Genomic DNA, 11,662 nt, shown 5'->3' with positions numbered 1-11,662 from the left:
AAATTGAAATATAGGGCTCTACACAGGAAAAACTACTCCAACAGTGCCCTATTTCATAATTTTTTGTCAAAAAACTATAGAGCACCCTCTCAAGTGACTCAAATATACTACACCATAGTGGGCTGTTCTATAATCTAGATTTGAGACTTTACTGTTGGAGCGATGTATTTTGTTGGTGCCCTAAATTCTATAAAATATACTTATTTTCAAATTATAGGGTATTTTTATAGGTCACGTTGTTGGAGATGCTCTTAGGAAGGTCAAAATAGCCAATAGATAAGTTTCAGCCTTAGTTACTCACTAGCGTTTCCTTCTCATTATACCCTTATTCGTTCTCATACAGATCTCCTGGACGAAGAAACATACAAAAGCTACATCAAAATCAAACGGCTATTTTGTTCTCCTTTTGCTCATTAGGAGGGCTCTCCAGTTGGCTGTTCGTGTCAGGAGATGTATACGCTTTGTCCACATTTCTGAACCCAAGCTCTGACATGTCTTGCTTCGCCATCAAGTTTCTGAGGAAGATAAATTCAGAAAAAAAAATTGAACCACGCATGAAAACAATGATTTGAAATCTTAACAGAGAATGCAGCAGCAAACAGAAAAAAGAAGCAAAAGGTGCATCTTGTTATCAGCCAGCAAACTTTTTTACGACCTTGCTATGGGATCGGATACTGAATTTCAGAGACCAAAGTTGGCAAGATCGCAAGGCTCAACTTGGAGCCAGAAGGAATTTACAAGATTAAACGACAAAAATGTTATTTCTCAAAACAAAATCAGTACATGCACTAAAAGTAGGAGTTGCCCACTTGTGGAGTTGTGGTTGGTGAACTGGTTACCACACATAATCACCAAACACCGGTCTCGACTCTCGATGTGGCACATTGCATATGTGTTGTGCCCGAGGATGCAAACAACTGAGTGTGCCAGGAGGCCCAATTTGTTTGCTGCAGACTACTGTAGAAATGGCCCTTGCTTCACTCAACTCAAAATGGATCATAACATGATGTAGCTTGGGGAGCATGTTCACTAAATCTTGAATTATTAAGTGCCCAAAAGAGACATACAGTATTTGCTAACAAAAAAAAGGATGCTGAAAGGATTTGAGTGTAGGAAAGAGAATTAGTTTCAACCAAAAGGCCAACTATCTAGAAACTTGGATAGTTACCGATATTTTGGCTTCACTTCATACATATTAATATGTTTCTATAGCTTCCTTTGGTCATTAATTTTGTAGAATGTAGCATGCTAAGCGCAAAAGCTAAATTACCCCTAGGTTTAGAAAATATATATAAGCCAAAAATGAGGTTATGTGCCTATATCAGGAAACTTTTACAGATATGAAATTAGCATATAGACAATATGAACTAAGCATGCCAACCTCTCCATTCGACATTCCAGATACTTCTTTGAGAACTGTCGACATTTTTCAGATTGAAACCCTGTAGATTTCAGGCAGGCAAGATAGTCTTTCTTCTCCTGTTTGAATAGTTACTGTCACTAATACAAAAAGTGTACAGCAGCAGTGGTAACTGATAGAATTCTTCAGCCTTAGCCTTACCAAGTCGCACTCATGTAAGTGGTCCAATGGGAATACACCTTTTTCAGGGGGTACAGGCCTCAGCCCCCTATTTCCACCAAAAGCACCACCTGTGAAAACTCACAAAGTTATTCAGATCTGTGTAAAAAATATAAATTAAAATAGTAAATTTTAAATAGAAAACAATTTTAAGAGGTTAAACCCTAAAGCCAGTGCACCTTACCGGCACTCATTTCCGAAAAAGTTCAGACAAATGCCTTCAGGAATAAAGTCGGATCTCTAACAGTTGCGCCCACAATGCTCAGCACTGCAACAGCATAATCAGGTCAGCGATGCCAGTAGCATTCATACAGTTCATTTGGCAAGCACTTTATAATCGGTAAATGCAGTGTAAAAATCGATCGATCGAAACCTCGACTTGGTAATCAGTAAATATCATGTTTATACCTATTCAAACAAACTGCCGGATGATCATACAACATTTTAGTGTACTACAAGAATAGCAACAAGTATCACAAAGCCAAACTATAGAATAGCCAATATAAGCATTGTGTGCTTATGTAGTTTGCAAGTTGCAACAGAAAACAACCACCGGATGCATGAAGTTACGAAGATGTATTTGAATAAGAGTGGCCAATTAACCGGCAAGGGTGTACCAGGAGCTCAGAACATACAGATGCATCTAGACGTGGATCTAGAAAACTAGCATGTGGCTTTTGGTGGCATGAGTGCATCGGCGGAGCTGGTGAATTTTCTTGAGCATCCAAATCACCCACATACCCAGGGGCGAAGCCAGAATTTGAGTTTGAGGGGGTAAATCAGATTGAGGGGGGGCTATTAAGAGGTATTTTATATTATTTACATGGTAATTAGCTAAAAAAGTAGTAGCTCTTATGGAATTTGGGGAGGATTAGGGGGGACGTTGCACCCCTGTGCCCCTCCCTGGAATCGCCCCTGCACATACCAAGCCCGATCCCGAGCTCCTGCGGACCTGGCCGCTGGTGCCTTGCCCACACCGCAACGGAGATGCCGGCACGCCGCTCGGCGCTTACGGCTGGCCGGCCAGGCGGGCAGCCGCCCACCCCAGTGCGCCCGGCGCCTCCCAACCGGACACGGACAGCCCCTAGGTCGCTGCCTGCTGGATTGATGCGGCGGCAGACGGCGTGGAGAGGGACGGACGGCGGTCGGTCGGATTGCGGTGCAGCCGCCGAGTCGGGGTCGGCCGTAGTGACGGGTCGTGGCCTCACGTGAGTCGGCCGAATTTTTTTGTATTTTAGTTTTTCTTATAAAAAGTTTACGTTTAGGTTTTAAACCTATGCTCTGCGTCATAGGTTATGACACCGAGTTGCGAGATAGATAACAGGACAACCCATGTGGCAAACTAGCTCGGCATCACGAATCTTGGTGCCGAGCTAGTATTTATGCTCGGGCTCATCTTCTTTCTCCATTCTCTCCTTCCCTTCCTCTCATGCCCGACTAGCCGCTGCCGCCCGTCGACCGGCCGGCGCACCCACCCCACGCCCACCCACCGCCGCACTGCCCACCCGACCTGTCGTCGGACTGTCGCCGTGTCCCACGCACCGCCACTGTAAGTAAAGAGTACTAGAATAGGGCAGCGCCCTATCGAACGCTACAGTTATTGTAGCACAATCGTATACTAAAAAATCGTTCGAGTGGCAGATCTTGCGGTGATGCAAGCTACATATCTACGATAGTCAAGTTCACAGTTACAAAATATAATATAAATCAAAGTCGTTATAGGTTACTGGTTACATAAATGTATGAGCATCACGATTTGCAGCCTTGTAGCATGAATATAGAAGGACCAAAATAATATACGACGTGATCCGCAAACGCAAAATACACAAGAGCGGGTTGTGGTTGTGCAGGCATTGACTACGGCTAGACCTAGTGGGTAACATCACGCACTGGCTAAACATCAGGGAGGAAAGACTTAATCCATAATCAGAGACGGGAAGTGTAGACGTGGCATGAACATCTTTAAAGTCTCCACCACGACACAGCGCTAACCTGCGACACATCGTGAACAAACAAAATTAGTTACGAGTCAAAAAATGCAGGAACAACACGCATATGAACTATCTTACATTTTAAATCTTATGACTATATGACTATATGGCTGTACCTATTGGAAGCCTAGTCTTGATACAAGTCTATGATATAAGTTGTTGGTTACCAAATATAATATACTACAAAAGCACTCCCTGTAACTTATGAAGGGTATGACTTCATTGATAATCCTCGGCAACCTTTTGAATACCAAACACGATATTAAAAGGAGAACTGCAACTTCCTGATAAAGAGCGTTTACAAGCACGAGGACCGCAAAGGTCAAGGAATTCCCAGATAAATATAGGTGCTTCAATTTCATAGTGTTTTTTCTGTGGCAGTACCATTCAGTTTGTTACTTCAGAGGTCTAGTATAGCTAAAGCTGCAAGCATACCAACCTCAGATGGTACATGTCCAGAAAGCCCATACTTCTTGGTAGCAATAAAGTTCATATACCAAAGGATGTGAATTTAATCGGTAAGTATTGATAACATCTATTGACGATAAAAGTGGAAACAAAACAAGCTTCTACTGCCTACTGGGTATTGGGGACTCAAGAACCCTCGTGGTTGACTATGTTAAAAAGAATCTTCTTGGGGTAAATCTCTAATTGTGTAATGCCTACATATCCTTTATTCAGTAGTAATTATGATGTTCAATTATGCTCATCTTTTCAAAAAAATGCTCAACGCCTAAGTCACATGCCAGGCAACATACTCTTACTGCTGCAAAACAAGTATCAAAGGGTGCGACATGACTGGGCGGTGTGTATATTGGTGGTAGGATATGCTGGTAATCTGTAACTGAAAGGGAAATGTGCCCTTGGGCCATTTCTAAGTATTTTGGTGATTTAGTGTCCAACACAAGTGCCTAAGTGTTAAATGGTGGACAAAGTACAAATCAAGTATAAAGGTATGTTTCTCAGACTTAGTACATTGTTTTAGAGACTAATGTATTGTGTCTAAGTGCTGGAAACAGGAAAAATCAAGTTGAAATTAAAGATGGCTTTGTTCAGCCAAAGTCAGCTCTGTCTGGGTGCACCGGACTGTCCGGTGTGTCAGGCTGGCTCAGGCGAACTTGCTGCTCTCGGGAAAGTGATTAACGGCGTACGGCTATAATTCACCGGACTGTCCGGTGTGCACCGGACTGTCCGGTGAGCCAACGGTCGGCTGGGCCAACGGTCGGCCGCGCGAGACACGTGGCCGAGCCAACGGTCGGAAGGGGGCACCAGACTGTCCGGTGCGCCAACGGCTCCAAAGCGCCAACGGTCGGCTTCGCCAAATAAGGAAGGAGATCCGCACCGGACAGTGTCCGGTGGTGCACCGGACTGTTCGGTGCGCCAGGCGACAGAAGGCAAGAATTGCCTTCCTGGAATGCTCTCAACGGCTCCTAGCTGCCTTGGGGCTATAAAAGGGACCCCTAGGCGCATGGAGGAGAACACCAAGCATTCTCTAAGCATTCCTAAGCACCAAGACTTCGATTCCGCGCATTTGATTCCTTGTGATAGCAACTAGAGCTTCATTTGAGTTGTGAACTCGCCGAGTTGTGTTGTGAACTCTTGTTGCGACTTGTGTGCGTGTTGATACTCTGATTTCGTGTCTTGTGTGCGTTGCTCATCCCTCCCTTACTCCGTGCTTCTTTGTGAACATCAAAGTGTAAGGGCGAGAGACTCCAAGTTGTGGAGATTCCTCGCAAACGGGATATAGTAAAGTAAAGCAAAACACCGTGGTATTCAAGTGAGTCTTTGGACCGCTTGAGAGGGGTTGATTGCAACCCTCGTCCATTGGGACGCCACAACGTGGAGTAGGCAAGTGTTGAACTTGGCCGAACCACGGGATAAACCACTGTGTCTATCTGTGATTGATCCTCCTGTGGTTATCGTGTCTTGCAAAGACTCTTCTCTAGCCACTTGGCTTAATTGTGCTAACTCCTAATCAAGTTTTGTGGATTAAGTTTCAAGTTTTTACAGGATCACCTATTCACCCCCCCCCTCTAGGTGCTCTCAATTGGTATCGGAGCCGTTCTCTTCAAGAAAGGGACTAATCGCCCGAAGAGATGGATCCTAAGGGCAAGGGGATTGTGATCAACGATAAGGAGAAGGAGTCCTTCGTCAACGAGCCGAAAGATGACAAGCCTACCAACTCGGGCTCGGGCCACAAACGAAAAGATGGAAAGAAGAAGAAGACAAGGCACATCAAGGAGATCGTCTACTACGACGACAGCGACGAGTCCTCTTCTTCCCAAAAGGACGACGACAACGACTACGAGAAAAAGAAGACGGTTAACTCAAACTTCTCTTTCGATTACTCTCGTATTCCGCATAGCTCAAATGCACATTTGCTTTCCACCCCTCTTGGCAAACCTCCTCACTTTGATGGAGAGGACTACGGATTTTGGAGTCACAAAATGCGCAGTCACTTGTTCTCTCTCCATCCAAGCATATGGGAGATAGTCGAGAATGGAATGAAATTTGATAGCTCGGATAGTCCTTTGTTTATCAATGAACAGATTCATAAAAATGCACAAGCTACTACTGTGTTGTTAGCCTCATTGTGCAGGGACGAGTACCATAAGGTGAGCGGCTTGGACAATGCCAAGCAGATCTGGGACACCCTCAAGATCTCACATGAGGGGAACGACGTCACCATGCTCACCAAGATGGAGTTAGTGGAAGGCGAACTCGGGAGATTCGCAATGATAAGAGGGGAGGAGCCAACCCAGACTTACAACAGGCTCAAGACCCTCGTCAACAAGATAAGGAGCTATGGAAGCACGCGATGGACGAACCACGACGTCGTCCGCCTAATGCTAAGGTCCTTTACCGTCCTTGATCCACATCTTGTGAACAACATTCGTGAGAATCCTAGGTACACGAAGATGACGCCCGAGGAGATCCTTGGAAAGTTCGTAAGTGGGCGGGTGATGATCAAGGAGGCTAGATACGTCGACGATGCATTAAATGGCCCAATCCAAGAGCCTCAAACTATTGCTCTCAAGGCAAAAAGGAGCAAGGAGGCGCTACCTAGCAAGGTGGCGCAAGTTGAGGCGACCGGGCTTAATGATGAAGAGATGACCCTCATCATCAAGCGGTTCAAGACGGCGCTAAAGGGTCGCAAGGAGCACCCCAACAAGAACAAGACAAAGGGGAAGCGCTCCTGCTTCAAATGTGGTAAGATTGGTCATTTTATCGCTAATTGTCCCGATAATGATAGTGACCAGGAAAAGAAGGGTGGAAAGTGGGAAAAGAAGAAGAACTACAAGAAGGCAAAGGGCGAGGCACATCTTGGAAAGGAGTGGGATTCGGATTGCTCCTCGTCCGACTCCGATAACGAAGGACTCGCCGCCACCGCCTTCAACAAGTCATCCCTCTTCCCCAATGAGCATCACACTTGCCTCATGGCAAGGGAAAAGAAGGTAAGCACTCGTAATACTAGTACTTATGCTTCTTCAAGTGAGGATGAGTCTAGTGATGATGATGAAATAGACTATTCATGCTTATTCAAGGGCTTAGATAGAACTAAGATTGATAAGATTAATGAATTGATTGATGCCTTGAATGATAAGAATAGATTACTAGAAAAACAAGAGGACCTTTTATATGAAGAGCATGATAAATTTGTTAGTGCACAAAATTCTCTTGCTCTAGAAGTTAAAAGGAATGAAATGCTTTCTTGTGAACTATCTACTTGTCATGAAACCATTTCTACTTTAAAAGGTGTTAATGATGATTTAAATGCTAAACTAGAAGTAGCAAATAAATCTAACTCTTGTGTAGAACATGTTATGATTTGCAATAGGTGCAAAGATTTTAATGTTGATGCGTGTAGTGAACACCTTGCTTGCATTTCTAAATTAAATGATGAAGTGGCTAGTCTTAATGCCCAACTTAAGACTAGCAAGAGTGAATTTGACAAGCTAAAATTTGCAAGGGATGCCTACACGATTGGTAGACACCCCTCAATTAAGGATGGTCTTGGCTTCAAGAGGGAAGTCAAGAACTTAACAAGCCATAAGGCCTCCATCTCCGCCAAGGATAAAGGGAAGGCCCCTATGGCTAGTAGTGCTCAAAAGAACCATGCCTTCATGTATCATGATAGGAGACATTCTAGAAATGTTTATAGAAGTTATGATACTTTTGATTCTCATGCTATGGTTGCTTCTAGTTCTTCTATTATGCATGATAGAAATTTAGCTAGGAGAAATGCTATTAATCACATGCCTAGAAGAAATGTTGTTCATATGCCTAGGAAAACAAATAGTGAACCTTCTACAATTTATCATGCTTTAAATGCTTCCTTTGCTATTTGTAGAAAGGATAAGAAGATAATTGCTAGGAAATTAGGGGTCAAATGTAAGGGAGACAAGACTTGCATTTGGGTCCCTAAGACTATTGTGACTAACCTTGTAGGACCCAACATGAGTTGGGTACCTAAGACCCAAGCCTAAATTTGCCTTGCAGGTTTATGCATCCGGGGGCTCAAGCTGGATTATCGACAGCGGATGCACAAACCACATGACGGGGGAAAAGAGGATGTTCTCTTCCTACGTCAAGAACAAGGATCCCCAAGATTCAATTATATTCGGTGATGGGAACCAAGGCAAGGTGAAAGGGTTAGGAAAAATTGCTATTTCTTCCGAGCACTCTATTTCTAATGTGTTCTTAGTTGAATCGCTTGGATATAACTTGTTGTCTGTGAGTCAACTTTGCAATATGAGATATAACTGTTTATTCACCAATGTAGATGTGTCTGTCTTTAGAAGAAGTGATGGTTCATTAGCTTTTAAGGGTGTATTAGACGACAAACTTTATTTAGTTGATTTTGCAAAAGAGGAGGCCGGTCTAGATGCATGCTTAATTGCTAAGACTAGCATGGACTGGCTGTGGCATCGCCGCTTAGCACATGTGGGGATGAAGAACCTGAGAGCACCTAGAGGGGGGTGAATAGGTGATCCTGTAAAACTTAAAACTTAAGCCACAAAAACTTGGTTAAGTGTTAGCACAATAATCGCCAAGTGGATAGAGAGGAATCTCAACAAAACACAGTAACCACAAAGATGTCAATCACAAAGATGGCACGGTGGTTATCCCGTGGTTCGGCCAAGACCAACGCTTGCCTACTCCACGTTGTGGCGTCCCAACGGACGAGGGTTGCAATCAACCCCTCTCAAGTGGTCCAAAGACCTACTTGAATACCACGGTGTTTTGCTTAGCTTTTCTTAATCCCGTTTGCGAGGAATCTCCACAACTTGGAGCCTCTCGCCCTTACACTTGAAGTTCACAAAGAAGCACGGAGCAAGGGAGGGATTAGCAACTCACACAAGACACAAAGATCACAGCAAATACGCACACACAAGACCCAGACTTGAGCTCAAGAGACTAGCACACTAGAACGGAGCTCAAATCACTAGAATGTCGAACAAGTGCGCAGGAATGGAGTGTGAGTGATCAAGAGTGCTCTAGGAATGCTTGGTGTTCTCCTCCATGCGCCTAGGGGTCCCTTTTATAGCCCCAAGGCAGCTAGGAGCCGTTGAGAGCAATCTGAGAAGGCAATTCTTGCCTTCTGTCGTCTGGCGCACCGGACAGTCCGGTGCCCGATTTCTTTCCTTCTACGGCGAAGCCGACCGTTGGCAACCAGAGAGCCGTTGGCGCACCGGACATGTCCGATGCACACCGGACAGTCCGGTGCCCCTTCTAGCTGTTGGCTCGGCCACGTGTCCCGCGCAGATCGCGCGGACGACCGTTGGCCCGGCCGACCGTTGGCTCACCGGACAGTCCGGTGCACACCGGACAGTCCGGTGAATTATAGTCGTACGTCACCGGAGAATTCCCGAGAGCGGCCAGTTCGCTCGAGCCAGCCTGGCGCACCGGACACTGTCCGGTGCACCACCGGACAGTCCGGTGCTCCCAGACTGAGTAGACTTTGGCTGAACAAAGCCATCTCATTTTAAATTCGATTTTTCCTGTTTCAAGCACTTAGACACAATGCATTAGTCTCTAAAACAATGTACTGAGTCTAAGAAACATACCTTTATCCTTGATTTGTACTTTGTCCACCATTTTACACTTAGGCACTTGTGTTGGACACTAAATCACCAAAATACTTAGAAATGGCCCAAAGGCACATTTCCCTTTCAATCTCCCCCTTTTTGGTGATTTATGCCAACACAATATAAAGCAAGTAGAACAACTACAAAATCAATTCAAATAAGGACTCAAATTGTTTTGATTGAAATTTGACATATATGGATCACTCTTTGCCACCACTTGGTTTGTTTTTGCAAATCAAACTCAAATTTCTATCTCTAAGTCAAACACACATGTTAAGACATAAAGAAAGTCATTCCAAGAGAAATTGATTCAAGATTTCAAAAACTCCCCCTTTTTCATAATCAACATTTCTCCCCACAAGAAGCCAACTTTTGATAAGAGAGACAATAAAAGAGTTTTGACAAACCAAAAGCTCTATTTTACTATTTTCAAAATCTCTCAAGCAAACCAAAAGCTCTATTCTACTATTTTCAAAATCTCTCAAGTGGTAGCTGATCCATTTATCGCTTTGGCCTTTATTTTCTCCCCCTTTGGCATCAAGCACCAATACGGGATTAATCTTGGCCCAAGAACCCCATTGCCTCACCAAAATCTTCAATAAGAATACAAAGGCAATAAGAGTACATGAGATGAACTTGGAATAAGTTACCCTCTCATCGGAGTGCAGTGGAAGTCTTTCATGGTCCAAGTCCACCTTTTCCCTTTCATACCTCCTTTGAGACTAACACAAGCAAACTCAAGCACATGGTTAGTCTCAAAGGGTCAAGTTGTAGCACAGCTCCCCCTAAATATGTGCATCACTTGCAAAAAGGACTTGTGAGGTCCGGAGAGTGTTTGTACAACTTGAGCACCATAAGTAAGCAACGAAATGCATAAGGAACATGATCAAGGGCATAAACTTATGTATGTTATAAATCAATCCAAGTTCCGCGAATCTAAGACATTTAGCTCACTACGCAACCTGCAAAAGGTCTGCTCATCTAGAGGCTTGGTAAAGATATCGGCTAGCTGGTTCTCGAAGCTAACATGGAACACCTCGATATCCCCCTTTTGCTGGTGGTCTCTCAAAAAGTGATGCCGGATGTCAATGTGCTTTGTGCGGCTGTGTTCAACAGGATTTTCCGCCATGCGGATAGCACTTTCATTATCACATAGGAGTGGGACTTTGCTCAGATTGTAGCCAAAGTCCCTGAGGGTTTGCCTCATCCAAAGTAGTTGCGCGCAACACTGTCCTGCGGCAACATACTCGGCCTCAGCGGTGGATAGGGCAACGGAGGTTTGTTTCTTAGAACTCCATGACACCAGGGACCTTACTAAGAATTGGCACGTCCCCGATGTACTCTTCCTATTGACCTTACATCTAGCATAGTCGGAATCTAAATATCCAATCAAGTCAAAGGTAGACCCCTTTGGATACCAGATCCCGAAACAAGGCGTAGCGACTAAATTTCTAAGAATTCGCTTCACCGCCACTAAGTGGCACTCCCTTGGATCAGATTGAAATCTAGCACACATGCATACACTAAGCATAATATCCGGTCTACTAGCACATAAATAAAGTAAAAACCCTATCATAGACTGGTATGCTTTTTGATCAACGGACTTACCTCCTTTGTTGAGGTCGGTGTGTCCGTCGGTTCCCATCGGAGTCTTTGTGGGCTTGGCGTCCTTCATCCCAAACCTCTTAATCAAATCTTGTGTGTACTTCATTTGGGAGATGAAGGTTCCATCCTTGAGTTGCCTCACTTGGAACCCAAGGAAGTAGCTTAGCTCGCCCATCATCGACATCTCGAATTTCTGAGTCATTACCCTGCTAAACTCTTCACAAGACTTTTGATTAGTAGAACCAAATATTATGTCATCGACATAAATTTGGCACACAAAAAGATCACCATCACAAGTCTTAGTAAAAAGAGTTGGATCGACTTTCCCAACCTTGAAAGCATTAGCAATTAAAAAGTCTCTAAGGCATTCATACCATGCTCTTGGGGCTTGCTTAAGT

General features: G+C 44.3%; 1 protein-coding gene across 1 annotated transcript; it reads right to left on the bottom strand.

The window, feature by feature from the left end:
- Positions 1–251: 251 nt before the first annotated feature.
- LOC109942738 (cytochrome c oxidase assembly protein COX19) lies at positions 252–2,820 on the bottom strand. The gene is made up of 5 exons (XM_020544959.2): positions 2,505–2,820; positions 1,764–1,847; positions 1,562–1,650; positions 1,382–1,479; positions 252–515 (listed from the first exon to the last, which is right to left on the bottom strand). Exons 2-5 carry the CDS (start codon positions 1,771–1,773, stop codon positions 383–385), a joined length of 330 nt encoding a protein of 109 aa, XP_020400548.1. The 5' UTR covers positions 1,774–1,847; positions 2,505–2,820; the 3' UTR covers positions 252–382.
- Positions 2,821–11,662: the final 8,842 nt, after the last annotated feature.

Source organism: Zea mays, chromosome 1 (genome assembly GCF_902167145.1).
Source record: "Zea mays cultivar B73 chromosome 1, Zm-B73-REFERENCE-NAM-5.0, whole genome shotgun sequence".
NCBI classification, from domain to species: Eukaryota; Viridiplantae; Streptophyta; class Magnoliopsida; order Poales; family Poaceae; genus Zea; species Zea mays.
This window is presented reverse-complemented; position numbering and strand designations above follow the sequence as displayed.